Genomic DNA, 24,004 nt, shown 5'->3' on the forward strand with positions numbered 1-24,004 from the left:
ATGTTTCTTCATTTCTCAATCCAGCATCGTTGAATATCTTCAATTTAGAATGATGACAAGTGGCATTTTATACCACTTAGAATGTCTTATAATGGCTTGAATTGATGTCTTGAAATCAAGTATTTTGTGTATTTGATGCATTTTTCTAGTGTTTGTGCATTTCAGGGTATTACTTACATTTGTGGGGAGATTTCATCAAGAATAAGCCTTAGTATGTGTTTGGCATTGCAAGTGGGAAGATAGGAGCAGAATGCAGCAAAGAACGGGAGCATAATAGCAATTTTTCCAGAAAAGAAGCTGGGCGCCCGCTCAGGATTGCTGGGTGGCCGCTCAGGGACTTAATTTTTAATTCCGATTTTTAGAGTTCTTGTTCTGCTGAACTTCTGACTTCTTAGATGGCTGGGTTTTGTGTGGCTTCTATATAAGTAGTTTTCAGAGACGTTTCACGTGTGTTGAATCGTAGTATTAATCGAGGAGCAAGGAGATAAGGAAGAAGACCGTTTTAGCACATCGCAACGAAGAGGAAGCATATTTTCTTGTGATTCTTTTATTCATTGTAACAGTGGATGCTAGTTTTCTTTTCTTTGAACCTATTTACTCTTGTGACGTACTCTGGTTTAATATAAGTAGTTTTATTAATTATTCTCATGTGTTATTATCATGTTTTCATATGAACCCATGGTGACGATGAGTTCAATCATGGGCTAATCGTGATCATGGGGTCGTAACGGATTTGCTATGGAATTCTTTAGTTAGTTGTTTAATACCTTAGTGTGTGATGATTGTATGATATCTAGTATTGGTTATGTTTATTTGTCTTATGTGTGTCGCGAACATATAAGATAGGGTGTTAATCTCTTGTGAAGCGACGGTGGATCTTGAGATTTAGAACTTGCCATGCTAGCATAGGTTCATGTATGTGTATGCATGATTAGTGGGTAACTCTAACCGTTTTACTTGCCCTGTGTAGTCAAAAGGAATAACTTGTGCTTAAATCGTTATGTTGTCAAATTCTGTAGACATATAGGGTCTCAACATAATTGATGACTATTCAACTTCTATCTTAATTGTGGATGTTTGGTAGAATGGTATTGGTACAACGAAAGTTGGCTTTTATCAGTTTCGTGTTGTTCGATTAATATCATCACCGTTACATGCTAAGGGTAATAACAATAGCTATTGAAGGAAGTAGTAATGAAGTCATGATCTCATGTGTGTTTAATATTGTTAATTCAAGTATCTGTTAAGTGTTTAATTCTCGTAGTTAATTCTAGTTAATAATTAGTTAATCAATTCTATGTGTTATTGTTTTAACATTGAGAACTAATCATACATTGGTGACTGAGTGTTAATTGAGCATAATTAGTCTGAGTCTCTGTGGGAACGAACTAGAAAGTATTTTATATTACTTGCGAACGCGTATACTTGCGTGTATTATTAGCGCGTGTTTTCCGCCCTAACAAGTTTTTGGCGCCGCTGCCGGGGACTCGGCGTATTTGTTTAGTTTATGCATTTACCATCAGTGGTCATTAGGACTCATTGATTAAGATATATTACTTATCGTTTCCGATTGTGTTTCAGGTACTTTAGTGAGCGTTTATGCAAAAGGAGAAAGCGGCGAAACCAAGGAAGACTACTGTTGAACACACTCTATCTGAGGTTAATAAAGGGGAGAAACAGCTCTATCCTCCACCACCTTTCCCTAAGAGATTGCAACAACAAAACCTGGATAAGCAGTTCGGTAAGTTTCTGGAGGTGTTCAAGAAACTTCACATCAACATACCTTTCGCTGAGGCTCTGGAGCAAATGCCTAGTTATGCAAAATTCATGAAGAGTATTCTTTCAAGGAAGGTGAAACTGGATGACCTTGAGACCGTTGCTCTAACGGAAGAGTGTAGTGTTGTGCTGCAACAGAAATTACCTCCAAAGCTTAAAGATCCAGGTAGCTTCACCATTCTTTGCACCATTGGCAAGTTGTCTTTTGATAAATGCCTGTGCGATTGGGAAGCAAGCATCAATCTGATGCCGTTGTCTATCTTCAAAAAGTTAAATTTGCCTGATCTAAAGCCCACCTACATGTCTCTATAATTGGTTGATCGTTCTATTACATATCCACGAGGCATAGTGGAGGACGTGTTAGTAAAGGTGAATAAGCTCTTCTTTCTTGCGGACTTTGTCATTTTGGATTTCGAGGAAGATAAAAAGATCCCCATAATCTTGGGAAGACCTTTCTTGGCTACAGGTCGTACCTTGATAGATGTGGAAAAAGGTGAACTTATTATGAGGGTGCAGGATCAGGATGTGACATTCAATATATTCAAAGCGATGAAATTCCCTACAGAAGACGAGAAGTGCTTCAAGGTGGATTTGATTGATTCTGCGGTAACTTCAGAACTTGATCATATGCTAATGTCTGATGCATTAGAGAAAGCCTTAGTAGGGGAGTTTGACAATGATGATGAGGATGGCAATGAGCAACTACAATATCTAAATGCTTCTCCTTGGAGACGAAAGCTAGACATGCCATTTGAATCTCTTGGAACTTCTGACCTCAAAAATGCTGAAGGAAAGCTCAAACCATCTATTGAGGAAGTACCTACATTGGAGCTTAAACCATTGCCTGAACACTTGAGGTATGCATTTTTAGGTGATGCATCTATTTTACCTGTTATTATTGCATCTGACCTTTCAGGTAGTGAGGAGGACAAGCTCTTGAGGATTTTGAGAGAATTCAAATCGGCTATTGGATGGACTATAGCAGATATCAAAGGGATCAGCCCTTCCTATTGCATGCATAAATTCTGCTAGAAGAAGGTAGTAAGCCAACTTTTGAGCAACAGCGACGACTTAATCCTATCATGAAAGAAGTGGTGAAGAAAGAAATTCTGAAGTGGCTGGATACAGGAATCATATATCCTATTTCTGACAGTTCTTGGGTGAGCCCCGTGCAATGTGTACCGAAGAAAGGAGGTATAACTGTGGTAACAAATGAGAAGAACGAGCTCATCCCCACTCGAACAGTCACCGGATGGAGGTTATGCATGGATTACAAAAAGTGGAACAAGGCCACGAGAAATGATCACTTCCCTCTTCCATTTATTGATCAGATGCTTGACAGGTTGGCCGGTCATGAGTATTATTGTCTTCTGGATGGCTATTCGGGGTATAATCAGATTTGGATTGCACCAGAGGATCAAGAAAAGACTACCTTCACTTGTCCATTTGGCACGTTTGCTTTTCGCAGAGTTTTGTTTGGCTTATGTGGCGCTCCTGCCACTTTTCAGAGATGTATGATGGCTATATTCTCTGATATGATTGGAAATAATGTCGAAGTGTTCATGGATGACTTCTCCGTCTTTGGACATTCGTATGATGAATGTTTGAATAATCTTCGTACAGTGCTCAAAAGGTGTGTAGAAACTAATTTGGTGCTCAATTGGGAAAAATGTCACTTTATGGTGCGTGAAGGCATTATTCTTGGGCATAAGGTCTATAGCAAGGGTCTTGAGGTGGACAAAGCCAAGCTGGGAGTCATTAAAAATCTTCCACCCCCTATTTCTGTGAAAGGGATCCGTAGTTTTCTTGGTCATGCGGGTTTTTATCGGCGTTTCATTAAGGACTTCTCGAAGATATCTAAGTCGTTGTGCAACTTGCTCATGAAGGATGTGCCTTTCAAATTTGATGATGAATATTTGGCGGCATTCGAGACTCTCAAGAAAAGTTTGATAACTGCACCAGTTATTACGGCACCTGATTGGACGGAGCCTTTTGAGATGATGTGTGATATTAGTGATTATGTGGTGGGAGCAGTTCTTGGGCAGCGCAAGAATAATCTTTTTCATGTGGTCTACTATGCTAGTAAGACTTTAAATGGAGCTCAAATGAACTACACCACTACTGAGAAGGAGCTCATGGCTATAATCTTTGGTTTCAAAAAAATTCGATCTTATCTACTTGGGACAAAGGTGACAGTGTTCACTGATCATGCGGTCATTCGCTATTTGGTTTCCAAGAAGGATTCAAAGCCTAGACTTATTCGTTGGGTGCTCTTGCTACAGGAATTTGAGTTAGAGATTAAGGATCGAAAAGGTACTGAGAATCAAGTAGCTAACCATCTCTCTAGATTGGAGAGTCCTGATTCTAATTTACATGATAAGACATTGATCAACGAATCTTTTCCGGATGAGCAGTTGTTCGCAGTTCAGGAGGAAGAGCCATGGTTCGCAGATATTGTGAACTATCTTGTCAACAATATAATGCCTCCTAATATGAATACAGCTCAAAAGAAGAAGTTTCTACATGAGGTGAAGTGGTACATGTGGGATGAACCGTATTTATTTAGACAAGGAGCTGACCAGATCATCAGGAGATGTATCCCATTCTGTGAGACGGAGGGGATATTACGAGACTGCCACTCCACAGTTTATGGTGGACATTATGGTGGTGAAAAGACAGCAGCTCGTATTCTGCAAGTAGGTTTTTTCTGGCCTACTTTGTTTAAGGATGCACATCAGTTCATTTTAAGGTGTGATCGTTGCCAAAGAGTGGGGAATCTTACAAGGAAGGATGAGATGCTGTTAAATGTGATGCTTGAAGTCGAGGTCTTTGATGTTTGGGGAATCGATTTTATGGGACCATTTATCTCGTCATGTAATAATCAGTACATCTTGCTGGCAGTCGATTATGTCTCAAAATGGGTAGAAGTCAAGGCTCTACCGATGAATGATACAAAGGTAGTGTTGAATTTTCTTCATAAGCAGATTTTCACAAGGTTTAGAATTCCAGGAGTAATCATAAGTGATGAGGGGTCGCATTTCTGCAACCGTAAGTTCACTTCTATGATGCAGCGCTACAATGTGAATCATCGTGTTGCTACTGCCTATCATCCGCAACTGAATGGTCAAGCGGAAGTGTCTAATAGAGAGATCAAGCGCATTCTAGAAAAAGTTGTTTGCCCGTCAAGGAAGGATTGGTATTTAAAGCTCGATGAAGCTGTTTGGGCTTATAGAACAGTATACAAGACTTCACTGGGGATGTCCCCGTTTCAACTTGTTTATAGTAAGGGATGTCATTTACCTGCGGAGCTTGAGCATAAAGCTTATTGGGCGTTGAAGAAGTTGAACCTTGATCTAGATGCAGCTGGGAAGAAGCGAATGCTTCAGTTAAATGAACTTGATGAATTTCGACTCCAAGCATACGAGAACAACAAAATGTACAAGGAAAGGTGGCACGACAGGAAGCTATATCCTAAGTCATTTGTGCCGGGGCAGCAAGTTCTTTTATTCAACTCTCGTCTCCGACTTTTTCCTGGAAAGTTGAAATGAAGGTGGTCTGGACCTTTTATTGTCAAAACTGTGTTTCCACATGGAGCGGTGGAGATTTTTGAGAATGATCCGGGCCAAGCATTCAAGGTTAATGGTCAGCGTTTGAAGCATTACTATGGGGACACGGCAAACCGGAAAGTGGTTAGTGCCGTTTTATTGTCAACTTGAGCAAGGTATGCTATATCAAGCTAATAACGTAAAAGAAGCGTTTTTGGGAGGCAACCCAAGATTTGTTGTTATAGGAACCCTTAGAAATCAGTAACCTATCAAAAACACAAAAAAAATTAGAAAAAAAAGGGCAAGAAAAAAAAAATTCCAGTCACCATCTAGGCGCCTGCTCAGCTTTGCTGAGCGCCCACTCAGGATGCCGGGCGCCCGCTCAGCTCAGCTGGGCGGCCGCTCAGCTCCCGAATTCCTAAAAAAAAATTTAGCCTTATAAAAATCCAAAAAAATTAGAAAACAAAAAAAATAAAAACACAGCCCACTACCCACGAATCCTTTTCCCATAAACCCACGTTTTTAACCCTCAACCCCACTCCCAATCAAATTTTAACCCTAATCTTTACCCTATATATACATACAACTATTCCATATACTCCCCCATACACTTTCAACCTTAAAACACTCTCCCATATTCAAAAACACAAATCTTAAACACTTTTTCTCAGTTTCAATGGCACCCAAGAGAGCCCGAACTATTGATAGCAGCAACACTGTGCCTACCGCTGATTTCTCAAGGGGTACTAATGTGAGACCTCATTTGTTTGATAGGGCTGCTGAGGAGGAGTATACTAGGCTTCTGGGTAAGCCGATTTTGAAGGATAAGGGATTCTTACCATCGGGGAGGGATGGTGAGTTGTTGCTAATGATTGCTGAAAAGGGTTGAATTTCTTTTGTGAGTCACCGGAGGCGGTTCCGATGAGCGTGGCTCGCGAGTTCTATGTGAACGCAAAGCTGAAAAGAATGGGTTTACTGTTGTTCGTGGGTTAGCGGTGGATTATCATCCTGAGGCGATTCACCGTGTGATTGGGTAGCGACAAAGGAAGCCCACGGAGGAGAATTGGAATGAGAAGCTCTTCGAGGAGTTTGATTTGGATTTGATTTATGCTACTCTCTGTCAACCGGGCACGGTTTGGAAGTTCAAGACTGGGACTAATGAGTATTGTTCTTTTCCGGCGATTGCGATGAACAGGTATGCCCGTGCATGGAATGCCTTTATTTGTGCTAATATTCTGCCTACTTCACATGAACATGAGGTTACAGTTAAGCGAGCAAGGTTGTTATGGGGTATTTTGAATGAGGAGTATTATGTGGACCTTGGTGAGTTCATCTACCAAGGAATTCTGAAGTTTTTTAGGGGAGCAAAGCACATGAACATCCCTTATGCATCTACTGTCACGAAGCTATGTCGAGCAGTGGGAGTTCATTGGCCTTCTCACGAGCAGTTGCAGATGCCGGCCGCTCCTATTGATTCAGGGACTCTGAATGCGATGCAGGAGTGGGCGGGTGGAGAGCCCGAGGAGCATGGGCTGGGTTATCTGTGGCGCCCTCCAAACCCGGGTCAGAAGTTTGGGGTCCACAACACATACTCAATATATAAACCTGTATATAAAATATTATTTTCTATGACCCTGCTTTACATGACCACGGATCGCAACAAATTAAAGTATGAAAATAAGCCACAACCTTAACTTTTATTACAACGTACCAAATCCCAACTGATTTAATTTACAACTGATATAAAATTATTCTTACAACCTTACTATCTCACTACTGCAATAAGCTCCTCCTAGCTCGATCAATCATAATCTGGAATCCTAGCTCGAACATTGAACTGGGAAACCTCGCTATCAACCGTATCCTTCTTAACTGTAGAATACATAAAAAGATTCGCAAGAGTGAGCTAACTAGCTCAGCAAGTCATATTATCAATAACTGAGGTTAAACAATGATAAACGAGATGATTCAAAGGAATCAAGTTTCTTGTTAAACAACCAAAAGAATTGGATATTCATTTTAAGTTTTTAAAACCAAGGTTAGGCTGCTGATCAGTCACGCACTAACCCCGAACAAAGCACACAGCACTGCTCTAACTGCTGGATCCAAGGCACACATTGGCCTAACTTGACCATCGGTATGGTCTGACCACGAATCTGGTCCATACAAAGAGAACTATCCAATTCTAAAGCATTTCAATATGATAAACAAGAGAATTCAATGAACCGAATCATAATCAATAACAATAAAACATTTGTATGAGAGCATGATAAAACTTCATGGTTACCGAAAGGGTATGTCAAAGTACATAAAAAAAGTGGCCTCCAGCCTGTAGGATACTCGGGTATTAGATAAATAATGTTTTTACAAGGTTTTAGTACTTTGATGTCACAAGGTATGGTTGAGCATAAAAGTTTCTGTATGTGTAAACAATTTTGTTCCAGTGTTTGGGATATGATGGATATATATTTGTGAAGCGGCATCGTTTTTGTGTGGTTTAGTATCTGGTAAATCAACAAGAAATGGTTCACAAAGAATAAGGCTTACAGCTCAAAGATCAAATAATGTGGCTCAGGTTTAAGGCTGAATGATTCAATGTACTTTCAACATAAAACAAAGCTATTTTGAACACTTAACAATATGTTACGAGAAGGTTTAGAAATATTTACATTATATTTCGAAAAAGGTTTAGAAGTACTTGCCTTATCATAATCGATTCCAACTTCACTTGTACTCGTCTACGACTCTATTCAACAACCATTCATCTGTTTCTTCTATGCCTCGCTTCTAATCTCTGATCACTTGCTGTATTTTATACATGTCAATTCTATATTCTGATCACCTGCTTCCCTTTCTTATGCCTTGCTTACTCTGCTAGGCATTATAAATATCTATCAATATTTAACTCATACGATTCTATTCGACATACATTTCTATCTACCCTTCGTTTTACCCAAATCCGATTAACGGATTGAAAGTTATGCAATAAACATGTAAACATCGAATACATAGACCGACAGTCAACCAACGAGTCACATATAACACATAATACGTCACCTAATCAATGATGTATCACTTATAAAGAAGTCTCGGGTCATAAACAGGCTTTTAGGTAATAAAAATGATTTTTAAAACATTTTTCAGAATTAAAACGGGTCGTTGGATCAATTTCAGAGTAATAAACAGGGTTCGGTTGGTCAATTCTGGCTTCGAAACAATTTTATAATAATTATCGAGCCTTGGAAATAATTTAAAATAATATTTTAAAGCTCGAAACTATTTTTCGGAATTTTTAAATCATTTTTAAATAATTAAACCTAATTAAATATTTAACTAAAATCAATTAATAATTAATTAAATCAATTAATCTATTAATTTTCGAATTAATTGACCAATTAATCAATTAAAAATTAACTGAAATTAATTAACTAATTAATTCAGATTTATCTTTGAATTAAAAATAATTTTCGGAATTAAAATAATAATTTTTAGAATTTTCAGAAATTAAAATCAAATTTTTATAATAAAAATAAATAGGAAATATGGTTTTTGAACATTTTTAAAACAGGAATCCAATTTTTGCAAATTCTGGAAAGCTCAGGGACCTAACTGTTTCGTTTTCAAAACTTCAGGGACCTAAATGCAATTTGGCAAAGTTCACCGTCGAACTTCGCCGGAAAATTCCTGTCTAGCCGGAGAAGGCGTTCCAGGTACAGTCACACCACCACAAGCTCCAGAATTAAACTACATATCACCAGGAATCTGTTCATGCAATCAAATCATTCAAATAACCCCAGACTTGGCTGGAAATTAGCCAAGAACATCGCCGGTTTCCGGCGAACATCGGAAAACTTCAAAATACAACTCCCTTCGATTCACTAATCCTCTGTTAACGAGCTATATATCAATCAATTGCAAATTTCATAAGGAACACAACCCACTATAAATCAACAGCTAATAACCCCTACATCAAAAACCCCCAAATTTCAATTGAAAACATTCATACGGGTTATAAACCCTAATTTTGAAATTCGAAAATTAAACCCACTTTTGAGCATGTTATTGAACTCCAAATCAGACTTATGACATATGAAAATCATCAGGAAAACAAGCTCTACAACATGCAAGCATCAAATCATACAAACAATCATCCGAACAAAAATTCATATTTTTAATCAAAATAATTCGAAAATAAATAAATTTATATAAAATCAACATTTGATTCTGCAGTAAAACAGGTTCTGGAATCTGATAGTACTCCTTGAGACCTTCAATTTGGTTACTCCAACTTTCCAAACGGATTTCACTAACACCTTGAATTTGTGGTTTGATTCTCAGAAGGGTTTATGAATATATGATTTTTCTCTGTAAAATTATATAATTATCTGTCTGCAAATAATTTTGATACGAAATAAAATACGGTAAAAGGCTATTTATAATTACGGAAAATTAGTATCCCGTTGGATCATTCCGGATATAAAACGGTATGTTTATTTATAAAAACTGATCCAAACGGTATCGGTTTTCGGGATAATTATCCAAATCAGTACAATTTGTATTGCGGTCTTGGTCTCAGCACCTGGTTACACGTACTACGAGGTGATAATCGTAATAGTTTAATAAAAAGCTCCTGTTTCTCAAAAATACGAGTTTTATTGATTTACCGAAACGAATATTGTATCGAAAATGTTGCGCCGGGACCCGCGCAGGACAAATCGTACGCCGGATCGAAAAAGTCAAAACATGGATAATGCTCGGAATATTACAATTAGGTTAGGAAGGAGTTCTCGGAAGCGTTCCGGGTTCTAAAAACGTAAAAACGGATAACGGTGGTTGGTTGCCGTTTTTATAAAATAGATTTTAAATACCCGGAAAAAGATTTTATAAAATCCATATGATTCCTATAAAATCATAAATCAACATAAAAATAATTAGGAAGATATGAGAATTATCTATATTTTATTTTGGACATATAAAAATTAAAATACTCAATTAATAACATTTTTAAACAGTCACACACATTTAACACTTAACAAATAACTTACAGAATAGATACTGAATACATATAATAATTATCTATTAACAAAAAAAATAATTGCACGATATATTCCTGATATTACATTATCGTCTTCCAGGAGGACGTCCACCAGCTGGTGCTACCATGGCTAGGCCAGGTCGTGATGAGGCAGGCTCTTCTAGAGCTCAGGAGGGTGCTGGGATGGTTGATGCCCGGTATAGCAGGTTGTCGAGGAGGATGGATGATATGTACGAGACGCAGAGTAGATTTGCTCAGGAGCTCACCCTTGCACTTGGGACTGCTTTCAGAGGCCTTGGAGCTGACATCCAGTGGCCCATTTTTGGTGAGGACTCTGCTTACCCGCCTCTTGATACTCCACCCTCTGAGGGTGATGATGATGATTTCTCTGAGTAGGTATACCCTGTGTTCCTTTCTACTACCTTCACTGGGGACAGTGAAGATTTTAAGTTTGGGGGTGGTAGTTAAGAAATATTTTTGTGTGTCTCATATAGTTGCATATTCATGATAGTTTAGTTCATATAATTGCATATTTTTGTCATATAATTTTTTTTATTTATTTATTTTATAGCTTTATTTATCAAGTCATTTAGCTCATGCATTTACCATGATCCGTTTTGCGTTGCTTTACCAATTGATTTGTGATATTGATGCGAGTGTAGTGATAGCGTTAGAGTGATGTTGAGTCTTGTAGGATGACATGCATGCTAGAAACACTTATAACTTCACAAATCTTAGAGAATGCTTAAGGACTAGATTGTTGTCATGGTTTGATGGTTTTTGAGGTTAATCTATTGATTATGCTTAGAATTTATAATAGGTTCTTAATGATAAAAGGCATGAAAAGAAAAAAAATTGGAGTAAAAATTGGAATTCATTGCTAATTGTGGTTAGGCGTCAAATGGCTAGTAGCCGGCTCGTGTTTTTATGTGAGTAGTCTAGGGTTGAGCAAGATGGAGCAAAACGCACTTGCTCAGAAATTTAGAAAAAAAAAAGAAAAAAAAATGTAATTAGTTAATGCATAATTGATCACGAGTGGGCTCTTTGGTATTCGAGTTATTAAGTTCTTAGGGGACTTTGTGCCTAGTGACCTAAGGCTTTTATAGTCTGGGATCCGCTAACCTAACGCTCGCTAAATGGATGCCATTGTATAAGTCTTTTGTGGACCTCACTCATTGCACGGTCAAATAAGCATTGTTGTTGTGTTGAATAAAAAGCATGATTCCATAATAAGCTCCAGTAATCTTGAAGTGTTTAAGTCATTTTGTGCCTAGAATTTATTCTTAGTATAATCATGTGATTACCTTAAGGATAGTCGAGTTATGATAATTGATCTAGTTTCGAAGTATATCTGTTAAGCATCAGCACACACCACGTTTCTGGTTGCATGTTAGTTTGCATGATTTGATTGATCTTTATTCGACTAATTGCATTTGTTGAGATGTCATAAGTTGGTTGGTTTGGTCATAGTGAGGGGGATTTCTGCATTTCATAGAGATTGCATTTATGCATGTTTTTGTTTTGTTTTTGAGTCTGTGACGCTTGAGGACAAGCATCGATTTAAGTTTGGGGGTGTGATAAGTGGCATTTTATACCACTTAGAATGTCTTATAATGGCTTGAACTGATGTCTTGAAATCAATTATTTTGTGTATTTGATGCGTTTTTCTAGTGTTTGTGCATTTCAGGGTATTACTTGCATTTGTGGGAAGATTTCATCAAGAATAAGCCTTAGTATGTGTTTGGCATTGCAAGTGGGAAGATATGAGCAGAATGCAGCAAAGAACGGGAGCAGAATAGCAATTTTTCCAGAAAGTTGTTGGGCGCCCGCTCAGCCTGGCTGGGCGGCCGCTCAGGAAGCTGGGTGTCCGCTCAGGATTGCTGGGCGGCCGCTCAGGGACGTAATTTTTAATTCTGATTTTTAGAGTTCTTGTCCAGCTGGACTTCTGACTTCTTAGATAGCTGGGTTTTGTGTGGCTTCTATATAAGTAGTTTTCAGAGACGTTTCACGTGTGTTGAATCGTAGTATTAATCGAGAAGCAAGGAGATAAGGAAGAAGACCGTTTTAGCACATCGCAACGAAGAGGAAGCATATTTTCTTGTGATTCTTTTATTCATTGTAACAGTGGATGCTAGTTTTCTTTGCTTTTAACCTATTTACTCTTGTGACGTACTCTGGTTTAATATAAGTAGTTTTATTAATTATTCTCGTGTGTTATTATCATGTTTTCAAATGAACCCATGGTGACGATGAGTTCAATCATGGGCTAATCGTGATCATGGGTTCGTAACGGATTTGCTATGGAATTCTTTAGTTAGTTGTTTAATACCTTAGTGTGTGATGATTGTATGATATCTAGTATTGGTTGTGTTTATTCGTCTTATGTGCATCGCGAACATATAAGATAGGGTGTTAATCTCTTGTGAAACAATGGTGGATCTTGAGATTTAGAACTTGCCATGCTAGCATAGGTTCATGTATGTGTATGCATGATTAGTGGGTAACTCTAACCGTTTTACTTGCCCTGTGTAATCAAAAGGAATAACTTGTGCTTAAATCGTTATGTTGTCAAATTCTGTAGACATATAGGGTCTCAACATAATTGATGACTATTCAACTTCTATCTTAATTGTGGATGTTTGGTAGAATGGTATTGGTACAACGAAAGTTGGCTTTTATTAGTTTCGTGTTGTTCGATTAATATCATCACCGTTACATGCTAAGGGTAATAACAATAGCTATTGAAGGAAGTAGTAATGAAGTTATGATCTCATGTGTGTTTAATATTGTTAATTCAAGTGTCTATAAAGTATTTAATTCTCGTAGTTAATTCTAGTTAATAATTAGTTAATCAATTCTATGTGTTATTGTCTTAACATTGAGAAGTAATCATACATTGGTGAGTGAATGTTAATTGAGCATAATTAGTCTGAGTCTCTGTGGGAACGAACTAGAAAGTATTCTATATTACTTGCGAACGCGTATACTTGCGTGTATTATTAGCGCGTGTTTTCTGCCCTAACAAATGAAAATGGAAAAATTTTTTGCTCTCTAAAACCTGTAATTAGGCTGCCACATTCCATTTGCATACAATCAACGCATGTGACTGTCGAGTCACTATCAACTGCTCTTTTAAATTTGTTCATCCGTTGAAACTCAGATTGATCATCCGTTGAAACTCTGTGGGATCATCTGTTGAGACTTTGTAGAATCATCTGTTGAGAGTCTGGTTGATCGTCCGTTGAGACTTTAGTTGATCATCCGTTGAGGCATTGTGCAACATCCGTTAAGACTATCTTCATAGAAGTTAACTCTACTTCATTTATACAAGATTACAAGGCATCTAATATTTACAGTTAGCCAACCTATCTTGCATATAAATCTAGCAGTCACCATGACTTGAAATATTCTACAACATTTAGTTCTCTAAGACATTACAATATGCAGAATTGTGCTACTAATCTCATTATAACATAAGCTACTCTTTCAACGGATGTTGAAAAGATCATCCGTTGAAAGCTACAAATTTACTAAATAATATCTACTAAGTGTTTTGTTTAACTTATTATCAATTTCACAACATATTCTTAATAATATCGGTATTACATATTTAGATATGTTCGAACTATAATGAGTCAATGCATTTTCGTTTATTTTGAATTTGAAATCAGAATTTGGCCCATTGTTTAAAAAATACTCGAAATTTGACTACATGACTCGGCCGAAAAACATCGTCATATTCTAAGTTTAATAAATTTAAATTACAAGCTGAGCGAGAATATCTTATCAATAATGTGAATTTTTTTAACATCTCATATTAATATAAATTAATGTGTTTGAGGTCTTTATTAGATCAAGTCAATTGATTATTGGTATTTAAATTACTAACTTCACTGATAGCGTAATATTATTTTTGGACTTGTCCCGATTTTAAAAATATTCAAAATTTGATATGAGATCTCATGAGATTTGTTAAAACTGCGATGATATAATAAATCGATTATTTTTCGTTTTTCACTTTAAAAACTTATCTTTTTAAAAAGAATTCTTCTAGATAAGCAATATTCATTGATCAAGATAATATTTTACAAATATTTTAAATTATTTTAATATTTTAAATTATTCAAATAAAAATTATATCTATAATATATTTTAGCATTTGATTCAATACATTTTATACTATTTAAAGAAAAAATATATATTGTTCAATAATTTGAAGGAATTTACCAGTTCAACTGATATTTATAAAACTTTATTGAATTGAAAATTATTTAATTTTAGGAGAATAATATACAATTTTATCAAATTGTTATATGAAGAAATATTAGAGTTGTAATAAAAGAAACTTAAAAACGGTTTAAATAACGATATAATTACAATTTTTCATTCGAATTCTTAAAAAAAATGAATATCAATAATAAGTCTTTATAATATATAATTTATTTTTATATAACAATCATGATTGATACTCGGTTGCATTAAAAATAGATATGGATTGTTTGTCGGTGATAATGTGAATACCACATATAAATTATTACAGTTTATATGTTACATAATTTTAATTTTTGAATAATTATAAATGCATGTTATTTAAGTAATTAATTGCCTCACTATATGTTAATAATGATTATACATATACATAAATCAGATATTTAGCATATAAATAATTGAAACCGTCGTAATTTACTAAGAAATGTAAAATACGGTAATTTACATGTTGACACACATACATATAACTTAATCTTACGTTGTTAACAAGTGTAAATAAAAAGATTAACATTTTTCCATACATACATACGTTGAATTTCAAAAACTTACATTTTTCGTTAAAATTTTACTTTTATATTAAGAGTAGTGTAAATTTTACATTATTATATATTATGATTGCAAGTCATTCTGACTTCAGTTATGCATTTTTTATATTTTTAAACTGAGTAAGTTAATTGTAAGTTAGTAGTGAACTCAGTAATAATATAGACCAATACATATAGTTTATTTTAATAAAATTCAAAATTTTTTGTGAACTCTGTTGTTAATCCCAAACAATGCAACAAGAATTACAGAAGAGGGGTTGAATGTAATTCTGGCTACTTTTTCTGATTTTAAGAATGTTCTTATTTACTATATAACTGTGTTTGATTTTGCAAGAAGTACGGAATCAGAATAAAATATAAATCAAAACACAAAGCAATAAAACACAAAGTTTTAAAACTTTATGGTGGATTTGAACTTATCCACCAGAGATATATATAAAGTTGAGAACTCTGTGATGCTTGAATAGCACACAACTACTTACAGAAGAACTTATAAAATTACAGAGAAATGCTTAACAGATACAGCTTTATCAATCTCTCTGAAAATTATGCTTACACAGTTAGTTGTTCTACTTGCTTCACTTGGTTTATATATATTACCAAGTTACATGATAGTAAGACAAGACAATAAGACAAACTTTATCTAGTCTAACTTCATGCTACTACATTACTATATCCAGCATCTTTGAATATCTTCACAATTGCATGAAAATGGTAATGCTTCTTTCTTCCCTAAATCCTGCAATTAGGCTGCCACATTCCATTTGCAAATACCCAACGCATGTGACTGTGTTGTCACTGTCAACTGCTATTTTGAATATGATCATCCGTCGGGACTGTGTTGATCATCCGTCGGGAGCCTTGTTGATTATCTGTCGGGAGCCTTTGTAGATCATCCGTCGGGAGTCTTTCTGACACTTGATTCTATTTCACTTATACAGTATTACAAGACATATGATATTTACAATTAGCCAACCTATTCTGCATATCAATCTAGTAGTCAACATGACTTAAAAAATCCTACAACATCTACTCGACTAATACATTGTTTGTTTGCAGAAATGTGCTATAATACTTATTGTTAGATAAACTACACTCTCGATGGATGTTCAGTTGTCATCCGTCGGGACTATAAAGTCCATCCGTCGGGACTATATTAGAACATCCGTCGAGAGCTACAAAAAAACTAAGTTAAATATACTAAGGTATTTTGTTCAACTTATCATCAAGTTCACAACATATTCCTAACAATATTCAACATATATGTTAACTATTAGTTTTTGTTTTATAAACATAATAATGACATTTTACAGATTAAGTTTAATCGTTTCGTTTTAAACATATACTGACTACCATGTTTATATTCATTCCTTAAATACAAATTATTCAATACAAAGAAATATATATATATATATATATACTAGCTTTACAACTTGTGCGATGCACGAGTCTTCATTAATATTTTTATATAATTTAAAATAATGTTAAATTTCTTTTTGGATCATTACCTCATTAGTAAATTTATAAATAATAATATAAATATTTATTTTTGGCGGGATTCGAACCTGAATCTTGGGTATAACTAATAATATGAATATTTGCAATTGGTGGGGCTCAAACTTGGGAGCTTTAGTGATATATAAATAACAATATAAATATTAGTTGTTGTTGGGGTTCAAACTTGTGAGCTGAATATTTTTTTAGTATTTGAATCTAATGGTCCTAATCACCTGATTAAAAAGATCTGACCGTCATAAGTGGGGATAACCAAACCAACCAAAAAAAGTATACCAAATTATATCTCATTCCGGTTATTATAATATACAATATATATACATATATATATATATATTGCTTAATGAGCTATATTAGAAACGTTGTATAATTTGGTAATGTCTTGCATGAAAATAATACATATGTATTTGATATATGTATATTGTACAACATTTACAAATAAGAAAATAACTAAAAATATTATAATTACATTATACTTAAAAAAAACTCTAAAAAATGACTCGGGTCTCATAAGAGTTATTATGCTAGTTAAGTGGAAACCTAGAACTACACAATCAACAAAAAATAACGTTGTTTTTCTGTTTTGCAATTTATCAAACAATCGGTACACACAATTATACTCCCTCTGTCCCGTCCATTTCTTTACACTTTCCTTTTCGGTCCGTCCCACCAATTCTTTACACTTCCTAAAATAGAAACATTTATAATACTAAAAAAAAGAAAATAATGTTATTATATTACAAGTGGATCGTGAGTGTCAGCGTGTTAGTAAAGTAATCAAATGCTTAACACCATTTTTAACCATATTAACAGAACCACACCCACCCACTTGTCCTTTATCTCTCTGTCTTAATGTCCTGTAGGTTGTAGCCCTAAAACCCATTTTCATTCCTTGTATTCACTCCTCGACATCAATTAAACCACCGCAAATCGTGTTCTTCTTCTCAAAATGGAGTCCCAAATTTTTAATGATTCAGCCCCAAATACGTATGCTGATTCCGAAATTCCCCCATCCTTTCCTTCACCGCTTCTTCCAAAAAATCTCACAAAATTAAATTGCGAGGATGATGTCGAGCTGTTTCAAATTAGTGAAGAGAAGCCAGATGATCTTACAAGAGCATAGATAATATATCTGCTACTAGGACCATTTGTTTACACCAGAAAACAACATAAATTACAGATTAGTGTCAAAACAACATAGATTAAACAAAAAAACACCTGTGTCCAGTCAAAAGATTGAGGTTGTCCAGTCAAAAGATTGATGTTTTCTGCAAGTATTAGGTAGTCATGTCCTCCACATTGTTTCTTTTGTTTAAAACACCTTGCACCAGTTCTCCAGGAATGGTAAGCTGATTTGGTAGTTGTCCCAAATTTGAAAGCTTTTTCTTGCCAATATGAGGCAGTCTGTAGTTGTTATTCCCATCATTTTTCAATATCTCTGTCATGTAACTCATCAAGGACAGCCACACATACTTTGTTGTTGTGTCAGTAACCTCTTCATAGGCCCTAACCACTGCATTGGAGTGTGATTTAATCTTACCTTTCTGAACTAGCCTATGGACAGTAGATTTGCTTGCATTTAAGTGACATGCCAATGTCCTAATATTTGTTCTATGATGGAGAGGAATATGTCGTACCTTTTCTAAATCCAAAGCAAACCTTTTGTTACCACCCCTGTACTTTCTGTCAACATTAGGAACCAAACCTTCCTTGATTGCTTTGTGCACAACTATCCAGATTTTAGATATTGTCACTCTGCTAACACCATAATGCACTCCAAGTTGTTTGATGACTCCCCTTTTGAGTTTGCTGTAGTTGAAACTTAGTGAGAGATCATGTGCAATCTGCTTTTTTCTGCAACTTTTAACCTTCTTTTGTTCTTTGCAGGTACAACATGGGAGGCAGGAGTAAATGTGGTCCCTGATTGTGTACAATATGCCATTTTCCTACTAATCTAAAGATGACAAAATCAGGGATGTTCTGGAGCTAAACTGGAGTGGGTGCTGGAGCTTTACTGTGATTTTAAAGTGTGCATAGTGACTAGTCTACTTTTGTATAAAGTGAATGTTAACTGGTGTATAATGGAGCCAATATGTAATTTATGAACTTGTATTAAGGTGGGATAACTTAGGCGGGGTATTATATTAACTTTCCCCCCATTTGCTAATGTCTGTACTCACCTTTTTAATCAGCTGACTTCATCCATTTATATCCATTGTTTAATAGGTTTATTGGTCTCTGTGCCCAACCCATTTGATAACAAATGGGTGGGACGGAGGGAGTATATTTTAAGAAAAAAAACAACAATGCCTACGATAACATACTTACTAAAAGCAATCAATTGCAACTCGTTCATTTTGTTTCTCACTCAATCGCAAAAAATAGCATACTTACATGAAGAAGGCGAGAAAAGTGGTAAATCACCATGAAGCTGATGGCAAAACAGTGATGAAGCAAAAAACAATTCAGCATGAAATGTACCTCGTATGAAATTTGGTCAATATCCGTTTTTTTTCTATCTAAATGGGGTAATTTTCACTAAATTCCCTTATTAATATATTTCAAATATTAACTAATTTTCTGCAATTTAAATATTATAAATTTTAATATTACTTTCATTGCATTCTAGGTGAACAAAAAAAAGAGCATTATATTACTATCTCATTTCATTTGGGAATTTGTTTAATTTACGTAATGGTTTCGATTTGGTTTTGAATCTAATATTTGGATTTGGTTTGTTTTGTAATCCAAAATCATATTATATCCCAAAAAGGGTTTTCAAAAAATGGGTGATAAAATATGGATGTGGATTTGGTTTGGATCATTATAATTATGGTTCAAAATATGAGATCACATTTGAAACCATCCTTAGATGGCATCCTAGTCAAAAGATTCAAGCACTCTACCCTCTAAAAATATAATCAAAATAATAGGCATAATAAGATTTAACAATAGAGATAAACACATTATTAGTATCTTTTATGAGGAAGGTAACTTCAGGCTTCAGCCAATTTACTGTCATTTGTCTCTCCAGCTCCTCGGTCCATTCTTCTTGCTATTAAGCGAGACAAGGCTATCAGGGAAAGTCATCCCGGCCTGATAACCCCAAGATGGCAATCCAACAACTTTGATAACCTCTTTCGAATTCGAAGCATGCAACTTGTTGTTGGAGGAATTTCGTAACAACACGAAATCGGAGGGTTGCTGGAATAATTGAGCGATTTGTGTATAACTGTGAGATTAGGGTTTATGAAAAAGAGAGGCTGGACTTGGGAGGTGTCTCGATTTGTCTCGTTGTATCGGATTCCTTTGCCAAGATGCCTGCGTACCAATTTATATTGGATAAAGCCTACGCAGTTCTGTAAAATTTGGGCTTATCCCTAAGAGACTTTAGGGACAAGTTTCGTTAATGTGGTAATTACCGATTTTATCTGATTTAATCTGAGTGTTGCGATATCTTCCTGATTTGAAGAATATCGTTGAGAGATATTTTCCGTTATTGATTTATTGAGATTGATTCTTTCCCCATTTCAGAGAGAGGATAACTTGGGCATTAAGTAATTAATTATTAATAGAATTAATAATTAATAAATTATAAAATTATTAAAAAGTATTTGTCATGCCAAAACGTGGCATAATAACTACCCCCTAGTTCTTCAGTGTAGCTTGCTGCAGTGAAGAACTAAATATTCTTCGATCGCTGAAACAACTAAAAATTAGAGTTTAGTACATAACATAGAGCACCTTTGTGCTCAAAACAATTATACAAATGCATGTGCGAGACCATGCAAGATCCGAAAAAGACACATATTTCCCTTGTTTGTGGCTGCGCGAGCATAAATTTTTAAAACCATTGTGAATATCATTATTAAGTTGGACCTTGGCATACACACTTCACGATAGATATAACAACCGATTGTAAAATTGTATTATTGAGGTGAACTGCTAGTATTATATGAATGTAACAAGATCAACAAACATGCCTCCAACAAAAGATAAGGTGGAATTCCCGACCTTTAATCTCTTTCTGTACTTAAGATAAGGTGATCTCGCACCTTGAATCTCTTTCCATACTTGAGATAAGGTGAGCTCATACCTTCAATCTTTCTGTTTGTAATCTTTCTGCCTATCTAGGCGTAAAGTGTCAACAATACAAGTTCACAATCGGTAGTGTATATCATTCCAAGTGGTTGTCTCAGCTACCCAACATAGCAATTCTCATTCAAAAGTTTGGAAATATTTTTCGACATATATGTATTATCGCGACAGTATATGCAAAATATTTTAAACACAATTCAATCATAATAAATATGCCAATTTAAAATTGTCGCGATATTTACTTTTCCCAAAATAATGCTTTTTCTTCAACATTTTTCTCAAAATTATGCATCTCGCATATATAATTTATTTTTCCAAAAGATGCGGCTCGTACAATCTTCTAAAAATCCGCAATTCTCTCAAATAAATATCTCGTACGATATTTTCCCAAAATATGTGTGTCGTCCAAAATTAGGATGGCGCAATAATTTTACAATCATAAAAATATGTGACTCGCACGAATTTTATCACTAAATATTTTTCTTATAAAAAATTAGAAGAAAAACATAATATATATGCATTCATCACATAATAATAAATTTGCAGAAATAAATCAGGAGAAAAATAAATCTTATCTTTATTTTCCGCTTCTAGCAGGCTGTGAATTTCCGAGTATTGCCATTTTTCTATGGTATGTTTTAGTGTTCCTCAAGTTTTTTGTCCTTTTCTTTTTCCTGCTGGCCCCGTGATCTCAACATGACATGTTCATTCGTCATTCTTTTTACTCCATGGTTGCTTCCCTTTTTTTTATTTCTCCTTGTCCGCGCGTGTATATCACCTTGACAAGTCCGTCCGTGTGTGACTCCAAACGCCTGGTCGTTGGGTTATCTTAAATGCCACGGGTCGCTCCATGTTAAATTTTTTTTTCGCCAAGTTTGCATGCCGCCGCCGGGTCTTGTTATTCATCATGAGACTGCCTTTGCTACTCCATGTTGCACTGCCTGGACTATGCTGAATTGTGTGTTATTATACATCCATATAAGATATATCTGCCACGAGCTTTTTTTTTTCACCATCGGTAATTGACTGTCGACCCCCCATTGTATGGATGAACCATAAATCCCAGGAGTTTTGTAATATTATTCGTCCTTCTCGAATAATAAGGCCTTCCTTCTAGCGGCAATTGTTATAGGGAGAATTTCGTATAACAGTGTTGTGGAGGTTAATGGGCGGAACAAAGATCAAGGACGGTGTTTGAGGGCGGAGGAAGGTTGTTTGGTGGTGGCTGAGCTTGTATGTTGACTCCTTAAGAAAGAATAGGGTTTGTTATTCTCTGTCAAGTGTCGACTCCTGTCTCATACAAGTGCCTACGTACCCTATTTATAGGGATCAAGCCTCACGTAGTTCTTGGGGAACAAGTCACATAGGCTAGGGTTAGGACTCTTCAGCCCGTGCAGCCCAAACCCATGATAGAGTCAGGCCTTCAGCCAATTTAGTCACGTAAATCTCAACCGGCTCCACACGCTTCCTACAATCTCGCGGCATCTCCGCAATCCTTCCCGTGATTATAGGAACAACCCGTGTCTGCCCCGAAATCTACGAGCAACTCAATCATCTATGAGTTACTTTCCATATCAAGCACAAAGTCCTCTAATGCGGGCCGGCCTTGCGGCCTTGGCCCGCACCGCCTTCATTTTTAATTAATAAATACAATATTATCTTTAACTCTATTAGATGTGAGCTCATGGGCCCAGCCCGCGTGTGGGCAACCGAGCCCAGCTCGAATACTGTCACTTGAGCCCTCTTCACATGAAGTCACTTGAGCCCACTTTGCATATGAGAGCCCAATCGGCAAGTATGAGCTACCTTACGGGCGTGACCCAGCTCGCATGTCACGAGCCCAGCTCGCATGTTATGAGCTCAGCTCGTATGTCACGAGCCCAACTCGCATGTCACGAGCCCATCTCACATTGGTCCATGATTCTAGCCCACACATGATAGTCCAGCCATTCAATGCACCTAAAGGGACCTGTTTAGGGCCCATGACCGAAAGTGGTCATAACACAATTGAAGCTGATTCTAGTAACCATCCCAAACAACTAAACTATCATCTACCAAATCTAATGCCACAAACTCATAATTTATGGATATGACAACCGACAATTTAATCCAAGATTCGACGACACCATACTCTTTCATCACTCACAACTCAACTGTCATATGCACATTAGCCACCAGAGCTGTCAGACAAAGGCACCCCTCATGAACCTCCAGTTTCGAATATAATAATTCTGCTCTGTAAACCGCAGTAGGCGGTGACACTTTCGAGAATTCCTGCTTAGCTATATTTAAAGCTGAGATAAACCTTCTACAACGACGATTATAATTTTTGGCTAACCAATGAAGAGACCCTTTGAAGAAAATCCCCCGGCTCAAAGAATCGGCTTTATGATCATACGGGGAATACCCAATCTTTTCCCAAACATTTTTCTTTAACGTATAAACATAAACACAAAATTCTTTTTTCAAGCCTGGTTGGTAGCACATGAAAACAACTGCATAATCATCACAAGAGGAATCATACCCAAACCCATACAAATTCCGAATAACATGTGATCGAAATCGACAACGCAGAGCAGGTAATTTCTTGGACTCTAAAGTAGTAGGATTTAGCAAGTACATTGTCCTCCATGCATCCTCAACTAAAACCAAGCCGTCACAAGAACCCCAAACCTTAGACCAACTGCCACAACAACTGAACCTTAACTTTGATGCACTCTTATCACAGAGGTTGTCTTTATCGAAATGAACAGAGTACATTAATTTAGCATAGGAGGAGATGAGAAAGATATTATTCACCGAGGTTTCGGTAACATGGGTTTTTATGAAATAAGGATCGGAGATGAGGGAATTCCATGACTTCGAAACACATTTTTATAGACCAATAACTTTCATACTTATTAATTTTTAATTGATTAAATTATCTTCAATTAAGGATATTTTTGTAGGTTTATAACTCTTGATCAAATGAGTAGCATAAATCAATTTATTATTTTCTTGAGGTAAAAATTGAGAAATATCTAGCATAGAAGTTGGACCGATTGCTCATAGTTCTTATCAGATCTCTAGCTATCTAAGAGGTCTTATGTCCAAAACTCACCTCAAGCACCTACTAGACAGCAACAGGGTCATGGATAATAGTACCCAGTGACATCGTAATAAAATTGCAAGCAATCAAAAAGAACGAATAATTGTATCGACAGTCACTCAATGTCTGGTAA

The 24,004-nt window shown here is 36.0% G+C and overlaps 1 protein-coding gene across 1 annotated transcript; it reads right to left on the reverse strand.

The window, feature by feature from the left end:
* Positions 1–22,925: 22,925 nt before the first annotated feature.
* LOC141691043 (F-box/kelch-repeat protein At3g06240-like) lies at positions 22,926–23,543 on the reverse strand. The gene has a single exon (XM_074495789.1). The coding sequence runs from the start codon at positions 23,541–23,543 to the stop codon at positions 22,926–22,928; it is 618 nt and encodes a 205-aa protein (XP_074351890.1).
* Positions 23,544–24,004: the final 461 nt, after the last annotated feature.

This window comes from Apium graveolens, chromosome 10 (genome assembly GCF_009905375.1).
Source record: "Apium graveolens cultivar Ventura chromosome 10, ASM990537v1, whole genome shotgun sequence".
Classification (NCBI taxonomy): Eukaryota; Viridiplantae; Streptophyta; class Magnoliopsida; order Apiales; family Apiaceae; genus Apium; species Apium graveolens.

Excerpts from the sequence above, each read along its gene's own strand:
- LOC141691043 (XM_074495789.1), bottom strand. The coding sequence starts at position 23,543 with ATGTACTCTGTTCATTTCGATAAAGACAACCTCTGTGATAAGAGTGCA.